Source organism: Doryrhamphus excisus, linkage group LG4, assembly GCF_037039965.1.
Source record: "Doryrhamphus excisus strain RoL-2023G ecotype Guam linkage group LG4, RoL_Dexc_Guam_v1.1, whole genome shotgun sequence".
Classification (NCBI taxonomy): Eukaryota; Metazoa; Chordata; class Actinopteri; order Syngnathiformes; family Syngnathidae; genus Doryrhamphus; species Doryrhamphus excisus.
In genome coordinates, this window is record NC_136360.1 from 22,009,350 (window position 1) to 22,035,326 (window position 25,977).

Genomic DNA, 25,977 nt, shown 5'->3' on the forward strand with positions numbered 1-25,977 from the left:
CTACAAACACCATCATATTTACAGTCTTTTCCTGAAATGTGCTGTTATTTTTATGCTTCTAGGGCAGGGGTTTCAAACACACGGCCAGCGGGCCAAATGTGGCCCGCTGGACACTACTTTGAGACCCCCGCCTTAATGTTAGTGCGGCCCGCGCAAGTTTGATACGGATGCTGTATGGTATCATGTACCCAGAAAAAAATGATTACGTTTGATTAATGTTCATGTTAAAGGTTAAATAACTGTTAATAGTTATCCTCCCTATCCGTGTGGAAGTGGTAAGTTTTTGGCTAATTAAGTTGAAAGGAAATAACTTGGAAGGCTACCGTTTAGGTCGCTAGCTCTCTGTTGTTCCATTTGTGGATAATGGCTCTCACTGTGGTTTGCTGGAGTCCTAAATGATTTTTTTTTGTCCATTAATAATAAAGTTTAATTTAAAAAAAAATGCATTTTGTGTTCAGTTATGTTGTCGGTGACTAATATTTGAATTTGTGTGATGATCTGAAAGTGGATAAAATGACAAAAAATAAATCAGGAAGGGGGAAGCAAACTCACACCATTGTAGTCTTTTGCTGTTTTTTTTTTATTAAAGTGAGGCATGGTTTTAATTAAATATTGATTGTCTTACCATCTCTGTCTTTTATTGATTTATTTGAACAGCTGCATGGCAAATAAAATAAAAATAATGACACTTAGCAACTGAAACAGAATGGTTCAGTGTCCATATGTAAGTCCATTTTTTTTGTATTCAATTAGCTTCGCTCTTTGTCATTTTTAATTGAAATGACATAATTGAGTTAGAGAGAGCCTCTGAATGTCCAGAAATTGGGTTTGAGATTTCTCATCCTTTGTAATGAAATAATACTCCTATTGATAGCTCATTTCCTTTTTATAACCCGGGAAAAGGACCTTACATAATGCCTGAATGTAAATAGATAGTATACTCGTTTCTATTGGATTCAACAAGACTCAGATATTTGTCAACATGTGATGTAGTACAGCTTCAATGTTTTTTTTTTTTTGGTAATGGTTTTATTTCATTTGAACATGCATCAGATTACAATTGAATGCATCACATAATCACTTCACAGTTCCACATGTCCAAAAGGAGTCGGAAGAAGCAAAGCTTATTAACTCCTACCCCTCCATTTTGTACTTTTTACAATCAGTAACTTACATTTGTTCACTTCCTGCTTTCATAATTTTTTTTTTTATTTTTTGTCACGTACCGAAGTACACGGTGATATGAGCATCCAATGCCATAATGGGTACCATAGTAAGTGTCAATATAGTGATATATATAGCACATCATGACTGGTTCAAGACTCTTCATCCTTGTATTTAGCAAACATCAACTGCTTTTTTTAAGTAATATTTTATCTATGTATGTATTTATTTCTTTATTTTTTTAGTTTTTATTGAAGCCGAACCAAATTGACAAATGGTCTCAAAGTATAGGATAGAAATTTTCCAATCGTTACTATTTTTATTTAAGTCATCCTAGTTTTTTTTTTGTAGAATTTTATTTTACAATTATTTGTATTATTTTATTTACGACTTTTATTTAAGTCTTTCTTATTTTGGAATTATTTGTATTATTTTTTTAGACTTTTATTTAAGTAATTTTTGCTTTTGAATTATTTGTATTTTTTGCCATTTATTTAAGTGATTTTTGTTTTTGAATTATTTTTTGAATTATTTATATAATTGTTGTAGACTTTTATTTCATTCATTTTTATTTTGGAATTTTTTTATGATTTATAAGACTTTTAAGTCATTTTAATTTTTGAATTATTTCTAAATTTTTATTTTTTTTAATTCTTTTTATCTTTTTTTTTTAGATTTTTGTCATTTTAACTTTTCAGTATTTGTATTATTTTTTAGACTCATATTTAAGTTTTCTTTTTTTAGACTATTAAGTATTTTTTTTTCTTTCACGTACCGAAGTAAAATGTTTTCAATTTTTTTTGTTTTTATTTTTTATTTTATTTTTGTCACATACCAAAGTAGGAGGTGATATGAGCATCCAATGCCATAATGGCCATTATGAATTATCCTTACTGGCCTTTTTTTTGCAGTACATTTAGCGAGTGAAGATTGCTTTTATAGTTATTAACCCATATTTCCAAACAATAAGTAAGATATGGTTATGGTTATTTTTTTTTTTTGCCTTATGCAGTATTTTAGCTGTTTGAAGAAGAACTATATCAACAAGTTGAAGTATTTGTCATTTTAGAAATAAGGGAGTAAAATTAATAATGTTGAATAGCACAGAAAAGACTTGCAACGACTCGATACCGATACAAAGCCGGTATAGATAATATCGATATTTGGATCGATCCCGCCGCCTCTACCACCCCCCCTGGTCTGGGGGTTGGGGGGTGACGGCGGAGAGGGTGGCCCCTGCTGATTCAGAGGTTAGGAATTTGCATTTGATTGCTGTTTGTCAACCAATGGCGGCACCGTGTGTGTGTGTGTGTCGGCGAGGCGACTACCCCCCCCCCCCCCACGCCTCCGTGGGCGCTCACATCGACAGCCAACCTCTGAAAACACAATTACACACCAAAAAGCCGGAGGCCGGGAGCAGATATCATGCAGTCACATGCAACGAGTTTACTTGTAGCAGATAAACACAAGCGCCACCTCTTTTCTTCTTCTTCCTGCTTGTGGAGCTTTTTTTGCCCGCTGTGTGTCGTTTAGGAAGGGGGGGTCACAGTCAGGGAAATCAGGAATGCTTCTTCCGGTCTCAAAGCGTGTGAAAACCCAGCGGAAGTCAATACGGTGAGTTTAATTTTTTTATAAAATTCACCTTTTAATGCATTGTGATGTTTATATAAGACTGTTACATGTATAGATATGTTGCAGTTTTTCGTTTATTAACGCATTTTCCATCCATACGTCATCAAACAGCCTGATGGAGATCGATAGCCTTATCGCGGATGTAGCCATTGCCATATGTCACCCCCGCGTATACAATTTACACCTACGCGCTATAATAGTGTCGCACTATTTAACGTCACAACATGGCGTTTTTAAACATTTTAAACATTATTTAAATGTGTTAGAATTCTCAAAAAATACAGCGTTAAATTGATTAAACCGTGTCATAATGTTAACGCCCTGTAAAGTACGAGTACAAGCATTAAACAAGCTAACGTTTCACTTGACGCCAACATGGTGTCCAAACAGCTTGGCTCCAGGCAGATTATTATTATTATTATTATGATTATTATGATTATTAACAGTCTTATCCGGTGAGCTAGAGGCGAGAAAAATTATAATAAAAGCGCTCATGTGTTTGCTTGTATGGGATTGTGGAGTAAAAGTGCTAATTAACGTGATTTGTCATGGCAGCTGCTGGCTCCGATTCAAAGGCACCGATTGAAAGTTGCTGACTTTTCCCAAACGTCATGATCTTATAAGATTGTGTAACCTCGGTGTCATCCACTGCCTGATATCAAATGTACTTCATGTTGTGACAGATTAAAATAAAGTACAAAGGTCTAACTAAAAGACAATCTTTAAAAAAAGAAAACAAAACTATCTTTCGTTAGGGCTACAATGCCTTGTCACTGGTAAATGGGTTGTTCGGGAACGATCCGGCTCTTATACTCCGCTCTTTGAACAACAAGAACCGGTTCTTTTGAAATGAATAAACGTTTTTTTTTTTTTAGTTTTTCTGTTAAAGCCACACACACACACACACACACGATTGGTCAAAAATGTGTGGCGCCTTTGTGTCGACGCGGCGCAGAAGGAGCAGACGCGGTTTACACACACTGCACAGTTGCGAGCACACAAACAGGAGGGAGTGAGACAACGTAATTAAACACGACACCCTACAAAAGTGTGAAATTGGTATTCCCTGGCAGATATTTGACTAATCTAACAGTAATGAATGCTTTCCTGGTGTTATTCCCAAATATTACAACCTAAATATATATATTTATGCAAATGTCATGTGTGTAACAGTAATGACTCATATGATCTAGATTCGGTAAGACGCTTTCCAACTAGTGTCATTTTGCACCCACACCCCCACCACCCAGAACTGTTGAAGGCGGGTGAAGTTTGAGGCAAAGTGGGAGTGGGTGGGTAAAAAGTCAGTTATGCACATGTTAGGAGAGAGAGAGGTGGGATGCCTTTACGCCTTCAATGGGGGCGGGGGGGGGGGAGGTAAATTCCTCCGTTTGTAAGCAGACACCTTTTGTGCATTATTAGAAAAATGTCGCACAACCACAATGTATCCCACCAGGCGTCCTACAAATAGTTTATATACCATAGATCAGGGGTCTCAAAATCAATTTACCTGGGGGGGGGGGCAAAAACTAGCCAAAAACTTACCACTTCCACACGGATAGGGAGGATAACTATTAACAGTTATTTAACCTTTAACATGAACATGAATCAAACGTAATAATTTTTTCTGGGTACATGATACCATACAGCATCCATATCAAACTTGCGCGGGCCGCACTGACATTAAACTTTCATATCAAAGGCGGGGGCCTCAAACTAGTGTCCTGCGCGCCACATTTGGCCCGCGGGCCGCATGTTTGAGACCACTGATTTATACATATTTTGCAAAGTATTTTCTGAGAGATAATTCTTTATCTTTTTTTATCTTTTTTTATAGACATGACAAACCACGACTATAGTCACATTTATACTTTTTTTTATTTACAACATATTGCGCAACTGCAGGGTCTTGAGACACATGCTAACTCGCAAACTAGAGAGCTAGCGACCTAAACGGTAGCCTTCAAGTTATAACTTAAATAGCCAAAAACTTACCACTTCCACACGGATAGGGAGGATAACTATTAACAGTTATTTAACCTTTAACATGAACATGAATCAAACGTAATAATTTTTTCTGGGTACATGATACCATACAGCATCCATATCAAACTTGCGCGGGGCCGCACTGACATTAAACTTTCATATCAAGGCGGGGGCCTCAAACTAGTGTCCGCATGTTTGAGACCCCTTGTCATGATCTATGTAGGAAAAGAAGCACAAGAAATGATAATTATTTCATCTTTATTTGAGATTCTCATGTGATGCCACAAAAATGAAGATGATATCATTATGGCGGTCTTTTCATTTTACATGGGGCAAGTTGGGGCAAGTCGTTCTCACCTTAAGGATTCCCCAATGAGCAAGTCATTTTTTGTTTTTAATGTAGAGCCCTGCTTAAGCACGAAACGTAATACAAAACATTGTAAACCGACGCATTTTATTGTGTAACAATTGGGCAACAACTGACTTTCATTGTACCGTGTATTTCATTCGATGGGAACACGGTTGTGAAATATCCCAGGCATGTTGAAAGGTCATTTTAACATATGTGTAATGTCACGGAAAGGATATTTTGACATGAGAACAAGACACGCGAATGATAGAATGTGAGAAAATGGGAATTGCAGCATATTTTCAGCTTTTTTGTGACAGAATGTTGTGGTGATTTGCTTTTGGGTTTTAGGGTTGGTGTGAATTCCAATTTTTTTTTGCTCATTTGAACTAATTCTCGCCATTTGTGGGATTTTTCACATCGACGGTAATCATGTTTAACCTTCCTCTTGTGTTAGCTTAGGGTTAGGGTTAGCACCCCCACGACAGTATCACTCGGATACTGTGAACATCCAGCAGCAACACATCATTTTGGCATGACTACTCATTCATTCATTCATTTTCTACCGCTTTTCCTCACGAGGGTCGCAGGGGGGTGCTGGAGCCTATCCCAGCTGTCTTCAGGCGAGAGACATATAGACAAACAACCATTCACACTCACATTCATACCTATGGACAATTTGGAGTCGCTAATTAACCTAGCATGTTTTTGGAATGTGGAAGGAAACCCACGCATGCACGGGGAGAACATGCAAACTCCACACAGAGATGGCCGTTGATGGAATTGAACTCGGGTAATGCAGCCCTGGTTCAGTATATTTTTCCATCAAAATAGTAGTCATGCCAAAATGTTGTGTTGCTGCTGGATGTTCACAGTATCTGAGTGATACTGTCTTTAGGCGAGAGAGGCGGGGTACACCCTGGACTGGTCGGCCAGCCAATTACAGGGCACATATAGACAAACAACCATTCACACTCACATTCATACCTATGGATAATTTGGAGTCGCTAATTAGCCTAGCATGTTTTTGGAATGTGGGAGGAAACCGGCGTAAACCCACGCATGCACGGGGAGACTCCACACAGAGATGGCCGAGGGTGGAATTGAACCCTTGTCTCCTAGCTGTGAGGTCTGCGCGCTAACCACTCGACCACCGTGCCGCCCTGTATTGTTATTATAATAATTTTAATAAAGTTTGATTGAATTTGTGAACATAATAACGTAATTATCTTTATTATTATATTTACTTTTATTGATTTTCCTTTTTCCTGATATATTAAAAGGATCTCCCGATAAATAAATGACAAAACATGAGCCAAAAGCCGCTACTGTACGTCAAGGCTGCACAAAGAACTGAATTATGTTTATCATTACTTTGAAGCGTTCCTGCTGGTGTAGCTCTCGCTATTTAGCCGCTTATTTCCCAGGAGTGTATTTACGTTTCCTTCCTCCTTTCGACATGTAAACAACTCCCTTTGGTCTCTGTGTGTGTGTGTGTGTGTGTGTGTGTGTGTTTGGATTGGTCTGCGCTGAATCGAAAAAAAAAAAGTCAGCGATGCGCCGCCGGTCACGTGATTCCGTCGGTTCATTGATGTTTGCTGACTTGAATTAGTTCAATGTCTATTTGAAGACTCCATGCGGCTGTTTTCAGTCAAACAGCCGTCGGGCCGTGTGACAGATTTCTGATCTCATCTGCAGGGTATTTGAGAACGCAGCGGGTGTAATATGCAAACATGCGATGGGAGTTGGGTACGCGTTTTTGGCCTCCAAAATGGTTAGCGTCTGGCAATAAATGACATCCCAAACATGTGCAGACTAGACCGACTGGTCCGACGCCGTCAGCTCTTCTCCTTGTTATGTTGTCATTATGTTGAAATATCGCTCCGAGCCAGGGGGTCTCAAACACGCGGCCCGCGGGCCAAATGTGGCGGCCCGCGCAAGTTTGATATGGATGCTGTATGGTATCATGTACCCAGAAAAAATTATTACGTTTGATTCATGTTCATGTTAAAGGTTAAATAACTGTTAATAGTTATCCTCCCTATACGTGTGGAAGTGGTAAGTTTTTTTTTTTTGCTATTTAAGTTGAAAGGAAATAACTTGAAGGCTACCGTTTTAGGTCGCTAGCTCTCTAGTTTGCGAGTTAGCATGTGTCTCGAGACCCTGCAGTTGCGCAATATGTTGTAAATAAAAAGAGTATAAATGTGACTATAGTCGTGTTTTGTCATGTCTATAAAAAAAGATAAAAAAAAGATGAAGAATTATCTCTCAGAAAATACTTAGCAAAATATGTATAAATAAGGGGTCTCAAACATGCGGCCCGCGGGCCAAATGTGGCCCACATGACACTAGTTTGAGGCCCCCGCCTTGATATGAAAGTTTAATGTTAGTGCGGCCCCGCGCAAGTTTGATATGGATGCTGTATGGTATCATGTACCCAGAAAAAATTATTACGTTTGATTCATGTTCATGTTAAAGGTTAAATAACTGTTAATAGTTATCCTCCCTATCCGTGTGGAAGTGGTAAGTTTTTTTTTTTGCTATTTAAGTTGAAAGGAAATAACTTGAAGGCTACCGTTTTAGGTGGCTAGCTCTCGAGTTTGCGAGTTAGCATGTGTCTCAAGACCCTGCAGTTGCGCAATATGTTGTAAATAAAAAGAGTATAAATGTGACTATAGTCGTGTTTTGTCATGTCTATAAAAAAAAGATTAAAAAAAGATAAAGAATTATCTCTCAGAAAATACTTGGCAAAATATGTATAAATCAGGGGTCTCAAACATGCGGCCCGCGGGCCAAATGTGGCCCGCAGGACACTAGTTTGAGGCCCCCGCCTTGATATGAAAGTTTAATGTTAGTTTGATATGGATGCTGTATGGTATCATGTACCCAGAAAAAATTATTACGTTTGATTCATGTTCATGTTAAAGGTTAAATAACTGTTAATAGTTATCCTCCCTATCCGTGTGGAAGTGGTAAGTTTTTGGCTATTTAAGTTGAAAGGAAATAACTTGAAGGCTACCGTTTAGGTCGCTAGCTCTCTGTTGTTCCATTTGTGGATAATGGCTCTCACTGTGGTTTGCTGGAGTCCCAAATGATTTTTTTTGTCCATTAATATTAAAGTTTCATTTTTTAAAAAATGCATTTTGTGTTCAGTTATGTTGTCGGAGACTAATATTTGAATTTGTGTGATGATCTAAAAGTGGATAAAATGACAAAAAATAAATCAGGAAGGGGGAAGCAAACTCACACCATTGTAGTCTTTTACTGTGTTTGATTCATGTTCATGTTAAAGGTTAAATAACTGTTAATAGTTATCCTCCCTATCCGTGTGGAAGTGGTAAGTTTTTGGCTATTTAAGTTGAAAGGAAATAACTTGAAGGCTACCGTTTTAGGTCGCTAGCTCTCTACTTTGCGAGTTAGCATGTGTGTTTGAGTTTGAGACCCCTGCTCCAAGCTTTGTTTAAAAGGCGTGGGACAAAATTTTCCTTGATTGTTCCAGTAAGTCTGCTTCTGTGTGTCACACTGGATTGTATTCCACTAAACGCGAGTTGGCTGCGTACACAAAGTTTTCTTTCTGCCCTCAAGAAGTCGGAAGCGGTGCGGCTTGGCAGGCTTTCAGCTGTCCGTCTGCCAAAAGCTTCTTTTCCGAAGGGCTTGCGCAGCACGTGGCGTTCTAACTGGGTTATCCTGCCAAAAAGCGTGAGTTACTTCACCGCTTGGGCCGGAGCCACGGGGGGAATCCCTGGCGGGTGACGCAAGCAGTCAAAGGAAGGGCCTGCAGTTCTGGGATGCCCCCGCAGTTCTGCAAGCCAGCTGCTCGGGAACAGTTGGAGGTCTTGTTTTCAGTCCGTGTTTGACACCGGGATGTGTAGCGGGTCGGAATGTTCTATCCTGGTACTTGTCTGCCCGGAGACCGGCACACAGCTGCAACATGCTTCAAACAGGGGTTCTCAACTGGTGGGTCGGGAACCAAAAGTGGGCCAGGATCCATTCTGACTTATTTCTTATTTCATGGTCTTTTTTGGCTTGGTTTGACTTCAATGAAAGTATAAAAAAAATACAAAGGAATTAAAATAATAATAAATAAATCATCTAGATATAATAGAATAGAAATAAATAAATACAGAGAATAAATAAATAAATAAACAATAAATAATCACTAAATAAATAAAATATTTTTTTATAAAAAATTAAAAACGACTTAAGTGTGAAAATACAAATAGTGTAAAAAATACAAAGGAATTAAAATAATAATAAATAAATAATCTGGATAGAATAAAATACAAATAAATAAAAATAGAATGAATAAATAAATAAATAATCAATAAACAAATAAAATACATTTTTATAAATTAAAAATGACTTAAATAAAAGTGTGAAAATACAAATAGTGTAAAGAAAAAATATATATAACATTAAATAAAATTAAATGACTTGGTGTAAAAAAAAATACATTAAAAATCTAAGTATAAAAATACCAGATAAGTATAACAAATAATAAAAATCTATATGTAAAATGATATAAAAGTGTAAAAATACTAAAAATAAATAACATTATAGGAGTATACGTGTAAAAAATACAAATAAATAAAATACAATTATAGTTATGAAAAATAACAAAATAAAAATTACCTTAAAAAAAAGAAGATAAAATGACTTGCGTGTAAAAACAAAAAACAAATAAATAACATGCTTGGTTTGACTTCAATGAAAGTATAAAAAAATACAAAGGAATTAAAATAATAATAAATAAATCATCTAGATAGAATAGTATAAAAAGAATAAATAAAGAAATAAATAATAAAATAAATAAAATATTTTTTTATAAAAATTAAAAATTACTTAAAAGTGTGAAAATACAAATAGTGTAAAAAAAATACAAATATATTACATAACTTAAATAAAATTAAATGACTTGGTGTAAAAAAATATACATTAAAAATCTAAATATAAAAAATACAAGATAAGAATGACAAATTATAAAAATCTAAATGTAAAATGATATAAAAGTGTAAAAATACTAAAAATAAATAACATAAAAGGAGTATAAGTGTAAAAAATACAAATAAATAAAATACAATTATAGTTATGAAAAATAACAAAATAAAAATTACCTTAAAAAAAAGAAGATAAAATGACTTGCGTGTAAAAACAAAAAACAAATAAATAACATGCTTGGTTTGACTTCAATGAAAGTATAAAAAAAATACAAAGGAATTAAAATAATAATAATAAATAATCTAGATATAATAGAATATAAATAAATAGAAAGAATAAATAAAAAAATAAACAATAAATAATCAACAAATAAATAAAATATTGTTTTATAAAACATTAAAAATGACTTAAAAGTGTGAAAATACAAATTTATAACATAAATAAAATTAAATGACTTGGTGTAAAAAATATACATTAAAAATCTAAATATAAAAATACCAGATAAGTATAACAAATAATAAAAATCTATATGTAAAATGATATAAAAGTGTAAAAATACTAAAAATAAATAACATAAAAGGAGTAGAAGTGTAAAAAATACAAATAAATAACATACAATTATAGGTGTGAAAAATAACAAAATAAAAAGTACCTATAAAAAAAAGATAAAATGACTTGTGTGTAAAAACAAAAAAAAAACAAATAACATACTAACAAAAACAAAATAAATAAAAAAATTTTTAAATGTAAAAAAAATATCTACAAATAAAAAAAAACGTTTTAAAATGTATTTTTTTTTTTCCCAAATGCCTTAAATGTGTCGCAACTGACCATTTAAAAAAACATGCATTGGAGGCTGAGACCATTTGAAACCTCTGATCTGGGGCCTAATGGATTCCTCCATTAAACAAAACAACAAACTTCACATTAATCGACTGAGAAAAAAAATCATGAATTGCATCCCTATCGTCAGATTCTCTCTATATCTAATTGCAGAAATGACATTCTTACACTTTCTTGGTCTCACTGCAGCGTAACGGATCATCAGTGAGCGGTTTTGTTCTGGATGTTTCCATGTTGACAACATAAATCTGGCTTTGTGCACACAAAATGCTAACAGTCGCCATGTAAACCGAACAAGTTCATCCAGTTTGGGATGTTTATGCCTTTCCAAATGTAGTTGAACCCCCCCACCCCGCCCCCCCCTAGCTGTACTGTCATCATGGCATCTAGAGTTACCAGCAGTGTGTCGAATGCGAGCTGCAACATGCAGGCTGCGTCCTCAATCTCTTAATGACAACAGCACTTGGAAAGCCAGGAATTTGAATGCCTCTCGCATTTAGCATGCAGCGAACATTGTATAAGAATGGCACATGTTACAATCTGGTTATATTCAAAGTTAAACAGGGGAAGGAAGGAAGACGGTAATGCAGGGGTCTCAAACTCAATTTACTTGGGGGGCCACTGGAGCTAGGGTCTGGGTGAGACTGGGCCGCATCAGGTTTCCCCCCCCAAAAAACAAACAAAAAAAACACATTTATTAAAAACAGAAAAATGAATAAACTTTGCTTTGGTTTCGATTTTCGACAATAAAAGCTCTGATAAAACATTCCACTGTTCTCAAATATCTTACTTTTTATTTTTCTACACAAAATAAGATGAAAAATAAATAAACAAATCAAGAATAAAGAAAATCAATCAGTAATAAATAAATATTATAATAATAATAATAAAACAGCAAATAATAAAAACTTAAGAAACCACATATAGTTGGTGTGTAGACAAATGATTTTTTTCAGATTAAAATGAACAAAGCATTATTAGAGCCCTGTAGACATGACAAAACACGACTATAGTCACATTTATACTCTTTTTATTTACAACATATTGCGCAACTGCAGGGTCTTGAGACACATGCTAACTCGCAAACTAGAGAGCTAGCGACCTAAACGGTAGCCTTCAAGTTATTTCCTTTCAACTTAACTTAACAAAAACTTACCACTTCCACACGGATAGGGAGGATAACTATTAACAGTTATTTAACCTTTAACATGAACATGAATCAAACGTAATAATTTTTTCTGGGTACATGATACCATACAGCATCCATATCAAACTTGCGCGGGGCCGCACTAACATTAAACTTTCATATCAAGGCGGGGGACCTCAAACTAGTGTCCTGCGGGCCACATTTGGCCCGCGGGCCGCGTGTTTGAGACCCCTGCAGTAATGCATTCATTCATTTTATTGACCGGTGTAAGTCAGATAATCATGAAAAGTGCTTCAGTAAATCTCCAGCCCCCCCCCCCCCCCCCCCCCCCCCCCCCCCCCCCCCCCCCCCCCCCCCCCCAACAACAGCCCCCTCCATTCAAGTGTGGCGTTCATGCCACGAGAAACTGACACAAAATGCCGGACGTGTGATCGTCTCCCTCGCCGAGTCCCCCCCCCCCCCCCCCTCGTAGTTCCACCCGAGCTGTCATTTCATGAGATTTATGTCTGCCCACCACACGGTGCTAAAGCGTCCATATGAAGCTAATGGTAGGTTCTGGACAAGGCGTGGTCGATTAAAGCTACCCTCGTAGCAGTTAGCAACATTTTAGCTGAATCGGCAAACACTTTTATCTGGTTAACCTTCTGGTTAATAATACTCTCGTGTCGTCAGCTGCTTCTAAAAGTAACACAATATCATAAATAAATATATCAATTCCAAATCATTGTTTTCTATTTGGCATATCGGATTGTCAATTCAATTCCTTTTATTATAATTTACATTACAGTTTACAGTCAATGATGACACAATAAGATTAGATTTTTTTGTGTATAAAAATGCAATAAAAACAAATTTTATCAAAACATTTATTAAAAAAATGCTTCTTAAATTAAAAATACAATATTCTTCCATATTCTTATTTTTTTTAATTTTATTTATTTAATACTCTTCCTTGACTTATTTATGGTAAATCAGGGGCAACCAAAGTGTGGCCCAGGGGTCATTTACGGTTCGTGGATGTTAAAAAATAAATAAATAAAATTGCAAAAATAACTCCAAAATATTCGTAAAATTAAGTCATAATATTGAGAGGAAAAAAATTCAAAATTAAAGGGAGAAAAGTCATTTATATGAGAAACAAAACAAAGAGTTGCAATATTATATTATCATTTTTTAAAAATTATTATTATATACAAATTAGAAGCCCCTAGTAGATATTTACTACTCTTGACTTATTTATGGTAAATCAGGGGTGACCAAAGTGTGGCACAGGGGTCATTTACGGTTTGTGGATGTAAAAAAAATTGCAAGAATAAGTCCGAAATATTAGTAAAATTAAGTCATAATATTGAGAGGAAAAAATGAAAGGGAGAAAAGTCATTTACATGAGAAACAAAACAAAGAGTTGCAATATTATATTATTATGATGATGATTATGATGATGATTATGATGATGATGATTATTATTATATACAAAATAGAAGCCCCCAGCAGATATTTAATACTCTTCCTTGACTTTTTTATGGTAAATCAGGGATGACCAAAGTGTGGCCCAGGGGTCATTTATGGTTCGTGGATATAAAAAAAAAAAAGGGGGAAAAAAAGAGTAGTAATTTAGCAAGAATAAGGCCAAAATATTAGGAGAATTAAGTCATAATATTGAGAAGAAAAAATTAAAAATGAAAGAGAGAAAAGTCATTTATATGAGAAACAAAACAAAGAGTTGCTATATTATATTATATTATATTATATTATATTATATTATATTATATTATATTATATTATATTATATTATATTATATTATATTATATTATATTATATTATATTATATTATATTATATTATATTATATTATATTATATTTGGGTTGGGTACAACTATGTTACTACAATAAATCTAATAAGTCTAAATATTGTGTGAATGCAAATTTTAAAAATGTGGATGTTAAAAAAAAAGGAAAAAAAGATTAGTAATTTATCAAGAATAAGGCCGAAATATTAGGAGAATTAAGTCATAATATTGAGAGGAAAAAATGTAAAAATTCGTGGATATAAAAAAAAAGGAAAAAAAGAGTAGTAATTTAGCAAGAATGAGGCCGAAATATTAGGAGAATTAAGTCATAATATTGAGAAGAAAAAATTAAAAATTAAAGGGAGAAAAGTCATTTATATGAGAAACAAAACAGAGTTGCAAGATTATATTATTATTATTATTTTTATTATTATTATTTACAAATTAGAAGCCCCCAGAAGATGTATAATACTCTTCCTTATTTATGGTAAATCAGGGATGACCAAAGTGTGGCCCAGGGGTTATTTATGGTTCGTGGATGTTAAAAAAAAATTAAAAAAAAAAGGAAAAAAAGAGTAGTAATTTAGCAAGAATAAGGCCGAAATATTAGGAGAATTAAGTCATAATATTGAGAGGAAAAAATTAAAAATGAAAGGGAGAAAAGTCATTTATATGAGAAACAAAACAAAGACTTGCTATATTATATTATATTATATTATATTATATTATATTAAATATTGTGTGACAACAAATAAAATATTAAAATGAAAAATGTACAAAATTTTTAAAATCAGTACGCGTCCCTCAGTGGAAAAAAAGCGAGCGAACCACATATTATTCATTTGATCAATACAGCAAAATCCGGTGTGATTTAATCGCCCTGAAGTGGATCACAGCATTATATTTACTGTATGCCCGCTTAATTTCTAGAATAGCTGAGGCTAATCACATTAGCCTTGCTGTGCTGTGCTGTGCTGTGCTGTGCTGTGCTGTGCTGTGCTGTGCTGTGCTGTGCTGTGCTGCTGTGGCTCTGTGGAAGAGGTCAGTGGAAAGTGCGTGACCAGCCTGTGCGACACTTCCTCAATGATCTTGTTGTTGGTGCAGTCGAGCTCAATGGAGCCTGTGTTATTGCCATGCGAGGTAATGCTGCGAGGAATGCGAGCGAGCGATGCATAATCAAGACCAGCACCGCTGACCGACTTCTTGTCCCCGTGTTTTTTTTTTTGTTTTTTTTTCTTTAAAAAAAGAGGATCATAATTTATTCTATTTACTCGGCTAAATTCAGCTAACTGTAAAACATGTCGACATGCAAGCTGTCGTCATGACGCTGCATTTAACCACCCCGTGAAAATATGAACTCGACCCTTCCGTACACCCGTGCGAATGTGCAGTCGGCCCAACCCTTTTTTTTTTTTTTTTTTTTTTTTTTTTTTAAAGGGGGGGTAAAAAGAGAACAAGCATACCTCTTCAGTTTCTTGACTTTAGCCAAAGGCAACAGTTCAAACCTGTTGCTGGAAATAAATTAAATAGGCCTTTGTGTGCACAACCTGGCAGTTATTTACATTCTGGTTTATTAGCTTTAAAGGTACCCCCCCCTACCCAACCCCCCCCGACTTCCCCTAATACTAATATGTGCTTTTTGATTCCTTGGGGACATCAATACGTGTGGTTTAGTTGGTTTATAAACAACGTATAAACGTGTTTAAAGCGGCTCTATCTAATATTGTTCACAAGATTTACGTAGGTTGCTCGATTCCGTTGTTGTCTTTTCTTGGTAATGGTAATGGTTTAATTTCATTTGAACATGCATCAGATTACAATTGAACGCATCACATAATCAGTTCCCAGTACATCTGGTACTTTTACAATCACTAACTGTTACATTTGTTCACTTCCTGCTTTTAAAATTTAATTTAATTTAATTTAATTTAATTTAATTTAATTTAATTTAATTTAATTTAATTTAATTTAATTTAATTTAGTAGCATACTAAATTAATTTAATTTAATTTAGTAGCATCCTACTACAATCCTACCCCTCCATCTGGTACTTTTACAATCACTAACTGTTACATTTGTTCACTTCCTGCTTTTAAAATTTAATTTAATTTAATTTAATTTAATTTAATTTAATTTAATTTAATTTAATTTAATTTAATTTAATTTAATTTAATTTAATTTAATTTAATTTAGTAGCATACTAAATTAATTTAATTTAATTTAGTAGCATCCTACTACAATCCTACCCCTCCATCTGGTACTTTTACAATCACTAACTGTTACATTTGTGCAGCCCTGGTTCAGTATATTTTCCATTAAAATAGTAGTCATGCCAAAATGTTGTGTTGCTGCTGGATGTTCACAGTATCCGAGTGATACTGTCGTGGGGGTGCTGGAGCCTATCCCAGCTGTCTTCGGGCAAGATATGGGGTACACCCTGGACTGGTGGCCAGCCAATCCCAGGGCACATATAGACAAACAACCATTCACACTCACATTCATACCTATGGACAATTTGTAGTTGCTAATTAACCTAGCATGTTTTTGGAATGTCGGAGGAAACCGGAGTACCCGGAGAAAACCCACACATGCACGAGGAGAACATGCAAACTCCCATGCAAAGATAGCTGAGGGTGGAATTGATCTTGGGTCTTCTAGCTGTGAGGCCTGTGTGCTAACCACTCAACCACTGTGCGTCATCGAAAATTCATTTTTCGACCGCTTTTTCTTCACGATTGTCGCGGGGGTGCTGGAGCCTATCCCAGCTGTCTTCTACCGAGAGGCGGGGTACACCCTGAACTGGTGGCCAGCCAGCCAATCACAGGGCACATATAGACAAACAACCATTCACACTCACTTTCATACCTATGGACAATTTGGAGTCGCTAATTAACCTAGCATGTTTTTTTTGGAATGTGGGAGGAAACCGGAGTACCCGGAGAAAACCCACAGAGATAGCCGAGGGTGGAATTGAACTCGGGTCTCCTAGCTTTGAGACCTGCGTGCTAACCACTTGTCCACTGTGCGTCATTGAATTTTTTTTTTTTTTTTTTTAAACTGTGACTTACATCACAGCAAATTTCGCACTCTTTTTTTCTTCTTCCTCTGACTTGAAATAATTTGGTCATGTAAACGACCACATAAAAAAAGAAATTTTTGAAATTGTCAGAAATGCACCAGAAATTGGAACCATTTTTACTATATTTTTTACATCTGCATTGCTTGTGATTTTGCATTGAATTCATAGTAGACATTTTTTGAGTGCACGTAATGTCGTTGATACGCGTAGGCTACCTCACAAATAGCTTCTCTTCATTCCGAAAACTATCATTCTGAGGTATTATGAGAGAGTACCAGGTACCAGCAAGTAGTACTAGATATTACATGTGAACATATACCCAGTATGTGCATGCATGTGAGGCTCTACAGGTCTCGGTCTCTTTATCTGCTTGGAGTTAGACCCTTAGCCCAAGTCCTTATCACCCTGTTTCTGTTTACTTAGACCTTGCAATCTTCCACCACTCCGATGTGGGGGGGTTAAAAAAAAAATAACAGAGAGAAGAAGATTAACCCATTAACTGTCATCTTTTCTACATCTTTATCCTGATTACTTATCCCCGCCCCTTCCATGTATGGAACATTCCAGCTACCCCCTGTTAGCTTACACCACTTAAAGCCAATTAAGGTGTTAGCCGATTGGTGGTGGTGGTGGGGCGGGTGTCCGTACTTGGTGGGTGTGGATCAAGATATTTTGTAGGACTTCTTTCTCCATTACTTGGAAGGATGTATCTCTCTTGTTTTGATGCACTCAAAAAAAAATGACAACAAACTGCATACAACAGGGGTCTCAAACACGCGGCCCGTGGGCCAAATGTGGCCCGCAGGACACTAGTTTGAGGCCCCCGCCTTTTAAAAAAAAAAAAAAAAAAAAAGCAATTAATGTAACCAACAACAAATAAAGTTGTAATTTTTGGAAAATTTGGCAGAGGAAAAAAAATCACAATTTATAGCAAAAAAAGTAGAAATTTTACTAGAATAAAGTCGTAATATTATGAGGAAAAGTCACTTTTTGTGAAATATTAAAGAAGAAATAATATTAATATTAATAACATTAGTAAATTAAACATTATTAAACGTAAACAACTAAATTAAATTAAATTAAATTAAATTACATTAAATTACATTAAAATAAATTACATTAGATTAAAATAAAATAAATTACATTAGTTTAAAATAAAATAAATTACATTAGATTAAAATAAAATAAATTAAATTGCATTAGATTAAAATAAATTACATTAAAATAAAATAAAATAAATTAAATTGCATTAGATTAAAATAAATTACATTAAAATAAAATAAAATAAATTAAATTGCATTAGATTAAAATAAATTACATTAAAATAAAATAAAATAAATTAAATTGCATTAGATTAAAATAAATTAGATTAAAATAAAATTAATTACATTAGATTAAAATAAAATTAATTACATTAGATTAAAATAAATTAAATTGCATTAGATTAAAATAAAATAAATTAAATTGCATTAGATTAAAATAAATTAAATTAAATTGCATTAGATTAAACTAAATTAAATTAAAATAAATTAAATTAAAATTATAAAAATCTAGTAAAAAAACAAACTTAAACTATATTAGGAAAGCAGGAAGTGAACAAATGTAACAGTTACTGATTGTAAAAGTACCAGATGGAGGGGTAGGATTTAATAAGCTTTGCTTCTTCCTACTCCTTTTGGACATGTGGAACTGTGAACTGATTATGTGATGCATTCAATTGTCATCTGATGCATGTTCAAATGAAATAAAACCATTACCATTACTTGCAATGTTGGGGCATATGTAACTATATGTTAACATATAGTATGTTTTCTAATGTGTCTGAGACATTCGGTTTCCAGCTTCTAATGTTTCTATCTCCAAGTATAGTCATCTGGTGCAGCTGGCCCTCTGACAACTGTAGGCATTGAGCATTCAGTGGATCTTCTGTCAAGATGGAATAATGCACTGAATCAATATTGAATATCTATAGGCCGCCCGGCTGCATCTGCTCCGTCAGTTGTCACTTCACCCTCAGCGTCGGAAGACACACGGCTCTTATTTCCTTGCATCACATTTCCTACGCCGTGGTGTGACATCGAGTCGGCGCTGCAGGGGCTTTACGTTTCATGGAAGCGGGGCTCGCCGCTTGGAGGTGTGTTTGTAACTGACGACATGCAAATATGACTTTCTTGACTCATACTGAGGGTTTCGGTGGCGTGTGCGTGCGTGTGTGTGTGTGTGTGTGTGTGTGTGTGTGTGTGTGTCTCAGGCCATTTTCAGTCTAGTTACAGAATAAAGTTCAACAATTTGGATTTGCTCTGGAGCGGTGCCAGCTAGCTTCCGCAGAACTGTTAAGCTGCCCTTGAGCAAATCGCCAAACCCTCAACTACACGGGGCATGCATTCTTATAATGTACCGAGCATGCTATTTTTGCAGCATGTAAATTATTTCATTTCCCAATTGTTATTAAACTCACAAATTAGGTTTTGTGGTTTGACTTGCAAACCGAACACCGGGTAGATTTTATAAAGCGACAGTCAAACAGGAAATGCACACAATGTAATGTAAATAGGTCATAACTTTATTGTATTGATTTAAATAAATGTATAATATTTGTAATTTTTCATGTTCTGTGTCTTGGAAAATGCATGAGAAAGTTAAGCGTAAAAAAAACACCAGTGTTGTATTATTGAGTTGCCTTAAACTTGATTTTCTTCCCGCTGCTGTTTCACTATGTAGGCTGTGCCTTATTGGGTTGTTATCTCAGAAATATGTACGTATAGGTTATGTATTTATTGTGGTGTGTTATGTTAGTGGTTTGATTTTAATCGGGATCAGAATTCTAGGTTAAATATTATTTCATCTCTACGGTCATATATGCAAAGGATTCACACCTGCACAATCAAATGAGGTCTATGAGAATGTATGATAGTTTGTAGTACTGTAACTGCACTGCATAATACTCAAGTGTTCAGTGTTTCGTCGCAGGGCTGCTATCTATTTGTGGTGGTGTGTGCTAGATTACACTGGCTGTGACGCACATGACTTTGTCGCTCGAAGTATCTGGAATGAAAGACGCTAAGTCGGCAACACTGATCCCTAATCTCTCCTGCTACATTTTCTTATTTTCTGGCAGACCAGGTGTGCAGGCATTGTCTTAAAGGTGACCTACTATGCTATTGAGTTGTGGAATCCTATAGAGCAGCTCCACACGCACATGACGTTGTCACTTGAAGTATCTAGAAGGAAAGACGCTAAATCGGCAACACTGATCCATAATCCCTCGTGCTACATTTTCTTATTCTCTGGCAGACCAGGTGTGAATGTGTTGTCTTAAAGGGGACCTACTATGCTATTGAGTTGTGGAATCCTATAGAACAGCTCCACACGCACATGACGTTGTCACTTGAAGTATCTAGAATGAAAGACGCTAAGTCGGCAACACTGATCCCTAATCCCTCGTGCTACATTTTCTTATTTTCCGGCACGCACATGACATTGTCACTTGAAGTATCTAGAATGAAAGACGCTAAGTAGGCAACACCTATCCCTAATCCCTCGTGCTACATATTCTTATTTTCTGGCAGACCAGGTGTGCATGCGTTGTCTTAAAGGGGACCTACTATGCTATTGAGTTGTCGAATCCTATAGAGCAGCTCCACACGCACATGACGTTGTCACTTGAAGTATCTAGAATGAAAGACGCCAAGTCGGCAACACTGATCCCGAATCCCTCGTGCTACATTTTCAGGTTTACCATTAACTGCGCATGATCCGTGCATTACTATACAGTGCAATAAAAAAGTCATGCATCACATCAGTCAAGTTCTGAATAAGTTGACTGTAGTAACATAATCGAGTCTTTCACAAGTTGTCAGACCGTGTGCTCCTATATAATATATTACACATGAAAGTGAAGGATTGTCTTGTATGAAGAAGGCCGTTTTTACTGTCTGTCAGTCCGTGACACAAAATGAGTGATGGCGGTCTATTGTCACGGCTGCTATATCAGCTATATACAGCTTGCAGTTCCAGTTTTTTTTTTTTTATTTCCTCGGTCTGACTGACTGACTGATTCGAGCAGCAAGCTACCTCACAGGTCTTTGAAGTTGTAATAACCAGAAGGTTCCTATATATATATACAGTTCCTATAGATCAGAGGTCTCAATTTACCTGTTCTCAAGTATCTTAATTTTTATTTTTCTGCACAAAAAAAGATGAAAAATAAATAAACAAATCAAGAATAAAGAAAATCAATCAGTAATAAATAAATATAATAATAATAATAAAACAGCAAATAATAAAAACTTAAGAAACCACATATAGTTGGTGGGTAGACAAATGATTTTTTTCAGATTAAAATGAACAAAGCATTATTAGAGCCCTGTAGACATGACAAAACACGACTATAGTCACATTTATACTCTTTTTATTTACAACATATTGCGCAACTGCAGGGTCTTGAGACACATGCTAACTCGCAAACTAGAGAGCTAGCGACCTGAACGGTAGCCTTCAAGTTATTTCCTTTCAACTTAAATAGCCAAAAACTTACCACTTCCACACGGAGAGGGAGGATAACTATTAACAGTTATTATAATTTTTTTCTGGGTACATGATACCATACAGCATCCATATCAAACTTTAAACTTTCATATCAAGGCGGGGGCCTCAAACTAGTGTCCTGCGGGCCACATTTGGCCCGCGGGCCGCATGTTTGAGACCCCTGCTATAGATACTATGTAATATGAATGACTGTTTTACATTGGCTGCTGGTTGAATGTCAAGCAATAGCCAAACAAACACTTGTTTTAAATGCACCGTAGCCATGTTTACTAGCTCGTTAGCAGAGATTAATAGCCGACTGTGTCAACAGAATATGTTTCTCTATGAGTGCTCACTTCCTCTTGTTGTGTTTGCAGTGTTTTGGTTCTGCACATGAGTCATCCAAAACACCCGCACATGTTGTACAGAGGACATGAAGTCCGTGGTTTACGTCGGCCCTGAACGTTACGTCAACACAATCTGTTTTGTGCAGATGCGGCAATTTATTTAAATTTTTGTTAAGTTTGCACATTTTTTTTTAATGTTGATGGGTTCCTTTTACTTGGCAAAATACTGCCAATATGCAGTATTTAATATATATATGTCTGTGAATACTGCTTTGCAGATGCTTGTTTTTCCGGTTTCACCTGAAGGTGCTAATGTTAACACATTGAAGTAGCCATCTGACACAATTGTACTTTCTCACCCGCAGGTTTTTGTAGTCTGTCAACAAAGACTCGTACTCCTACCTGCGGTCACGTCCCTCCCACCCACATCAAGACCTCACAAGACAATTACGTTCACATTCCCATCACCGAAAATCCTCCTGCCGGGCCACTAGAACCTGGAAAAAAGGACCAACCACACGAAACCGGAATTCGTGCTCCCTCAGTGGGGGAGCGAGGGGAAGTAAAGGCATCATCGTAACATTGTGCCGCTCCCCCCACAAGATATGAAGCTCCAGGCCGTTATGGAGAACCTGCACAGGCAGCAGAGGGCCAAGTTGATGATGGAGCAGCAGCTTCAGCAGCAAGCCGCCCTCCAGCACTCTCAGATCCGTAGCGGCGGCGGCGGCGGTGGCGGCGGAGTCGCGGGCGACGAATCCATAAACAACTCGGCCCCTGATAACGAGCAGGCCCAGTTAGTGGCCCTCGCGGCCATGCGTGCGGCTGCGGCCGGATTACAACGAGTGTCCGACAGTCGCTTGTCGGAGCGCAGCAGCGGCAGCGATGAGGAAGGTGAAGACGACGATAATGAAGGAGAGGAGCAATATAAAGACATGATGGGCTCGGATGAGGAGGAGCAGATGTAAGTACCCGATACCTTTTTTTTTATTCACCTAAAATACTTTTAAAAGACAACAGTTTTTCAACCTCCACGCAGCAAAAGGAAATGGGACGAGGAGGACTTTGAAGGCGAGATGGAAGAAGACTTTGACGACGACCTCGCCGAGGAAGGTCTGCCAACAGGCCACAACGCGGTGGTTCCCGGGAAAGGGATCCTACTGCTGCCTCACCGCCAGATCCACCCGCACTCCCAGCTGCTGAAGGCCCGGCCCAGCGTTGACCAAGAGCCGCGTGTCGCCATCTTGCCTCCGAACGCCACGCACAGCCACCAAGGCGGCCAAGACCACGGGGAGTGGACGTACGAGGAGCAGTTCAGACAGGTAGGAGTCAAAATGGTGGCTTGACGGGGACACGGGTGACGTAATGATGTCATTGTGTCATTTGCATAATTGGCATATAACATATAACATTTCATAAAGTAATAACACTGTAGGAAAGTGACTAAAAAACACAACAAAATCGTTTAAATCCATGAATAAACATTCATCTGTTGCTTCATTTTTTTTGTTTTTAAAATATGTAATCTAATGAAAAAAAATTAATTTTATGAGAATATTGTCATGAGGAAATATGTCATTTTATTAGCAATAAAAAGAAAAAAAGTCTGTCCTCATTTTATGAAAAAAAACAACAAAATAAAGTACATTTAAAATTGGAATGTGATGAGAATAAAGGCAAAATATTGAGTGAATTAGAATTATGAAAAGAAAATTTACAAGAAGAAAAAAAAAACAACATGATGTAATTTCACAAAAATAAAGTCAAAATATGTTGTAGATCTAAGGAGAAGAAAGGTCGCAGTTTTATGAAAATAATCTTGTCATATTGTGATGAAAAATAATGCCATTTTCATCAACACAGAGTTGAAATACAAAATAAAGAATACATGAGATTTTTAAAAGTCAGAATCTTATTATTTTTATAATTTTAAATTTTTTTGAAAAAAATAAAAGAGAAAAATATATATATATTTTATATATAAAAATATATATTTAAAATATATATATTATATATTAATATATATATTATATTTTTGGGGGGATATATATAACATATGTGTGTGTATGTATATATATATATATATATATAAAAGAGAAAAAAAATAGATATTTTTTTCTTATTTTTTCAAAAAAATGTAAAATTATAAAAATAAGATTCTGACTTTTATTTATTTAATAAAAAAAAATATATATATTTTTTTTTAAAGGAAAATTAAAAGGAAAAAATATTATATATATATATTTTTCTCTCTCTATTTTTTCAAAAAAATTAAAATTATAAAAATAAGATTCTGACTTTTATTTATTTATATTTTTATATATATGTATTTATATATATATGTATTTATATATATATATATATATTTTTTTTTTTTTTTAATTTATTTTTTTTTTTTTTTAAAGGAAAATTAAATGGAAAAAAGGGGAAAAAAAGGATATATATATTAGGCTGGGGAATAATAATTCACAATATAAAGTGAAGAAAGTCATCATACTATGAAAAGAAAATTATTGAAGATTACTTCAATAATTTAGAAAGTATTTTACAATATTTGTATACATTTTGTATATATATTTTCAGTATGCGGGTGGACAACATTCGAACACCACTGATATACTGTGGACCTTTTTTAGTATATTTAAACAGTTTAACACACTTGAGGTGGGCTAACTGCCATCAAGCTCCATCTGCCCCCCCCCGTCATAACCAAATGTCACTTTTTCAGCTGCACAGGGTGGGAAGTTCACACCAGCTTGAAGGCATGTGTTGATAAATACCTTCATCCAGGCCCTTTTTTTTTTTGTTTGTCTTTGACGCCTAACATTGTGATCAATTACATGTGTTGAGGCATTTGGCAAGGTCAGACATTTTGGCAGCATCTTTACTATGCTTCAGGCTTTTACTATGCTAGTGCTTACTGTAAATATGCAAGTGGCTTGGATATCATAAGGGAAGGAGGCCCTGGTGGAATAATACAGGCTGTGTTTACAAGAAGACATTTTGTATCTGTCATCAGCTATGTTTACATGGCTGCTGTCCGTCAAACGACATACTTTGCAGTGGTTCAAAAGAAGCATTTATTCTTGTCACGAGACACCCGATACATTGAGAAAACTACAAAAAAAAATGTACTAATTACATTTCTGCTACGTTACACTCTGTGTGTATGCAACCGGCCCCGCCTCCACCCACCGATGACCGATGACATTAAAGAAACTACAACAAAAAAATATGTCGAAATTATGACAACATACTGCAGTCTACTAATTACATTTCTGCTACGTTACACTCTGTGTGTATGCTACCGGCCCCGCCTCCCCCCACCGATGACATTAAGAAAACTACAACGAAGAAATATCTAGAAATTATGACAACATACTGCAGTCTACTAATTTTTTTCTGCTACGTTACACTCTGTGTGTATGCTACCGGCCCCGCCTCCACCCACCGATGACCGATGACATTAAGAAAGCAGTCTACTAATTACATTTCTGCTACGTTACACTCTGTGTGTATGCAACCGGCCCCGCCTCCCCCCACCGATGACATTAAGAAAACTACAACGAAGAAATATGTAGAAATTATGACAACATACTGCATTCTACTAATTACATTTCTGCTACGTTACACTCTGTGTGTATGCTACCGGCCCCGCCTCCACCCACCGATGACATTAAGAAAAATACAACGAAAAAATATGTAGAAATTATGACAACATACTGCAGTCTACTAATTACATTTCTGCTACGTTACACTCTGTGTGTATGCTACCGGCCCCGCCTCCACCCACCGATGACCGATGACATTAAGAAAGCAGTCTACTAATTACATTTCTGCTACGTTACACTCTGTGTGTATGCAACCGGCCCCGCCTCCACCCACCGTTGACTGACAAAAGGTCTCATATCCGTTCATGCTGTTGTTCTATGGAAGAAACACACCAAGGTACTGAAACCAATGCACAGAGTGAACTATCCTTTTGCATGTTTGTAGGCGAGAAACAAGGAAAGGGAGTTAATTTTCATTAATTGTGTGATTAATTCATTTATTTAGTATCGTCCCATGCCTTGTCAACGCCACTGAATGCCAATGAAACGTCCCGTTTTGGAGAAACGGTGTAGTCGCAATAAACTTTTCCATTACCAATTAACACAAAGAGAGGTCGCTGTATTGAT

General features: G+C 35.9%; 1 protein-coding gene across 2 annotated transcripts in view; it reads left to right on the forward strand.

Moving 5' to 3' along the window:
• Window positions 1–2,375: 2,375 nt before the first annotated feature.
• The window catches only part of arid3a (AT-rich interactive domain 3A), a 64,611-nt gene continuing 41,009 nt past the window's right edge, over window positions 2,376–25,977 (forward strand). For both annotated transcript variants that reach the window (XM_058072490.2, XM_058072492.2), the window contains exons 1-3: window positions 2,376–2,778; window positions 22,168–22,763; window positions 22,839–23,121. In XM_058072490.2, the coding sequence (XP_057928473.2) occupies window positions 22,408–22,763; window positions 22,839–23,121 (639 nt within the window). In that variant the 5' untranslated portion in view covers window positions 2,376–2,778; window positions 22,168–22,407. The remainder of the gene's footprint in view (window positions 2,779–22,167; window positions 22,764–22,838; window positions 23,122–25,977) is intronic.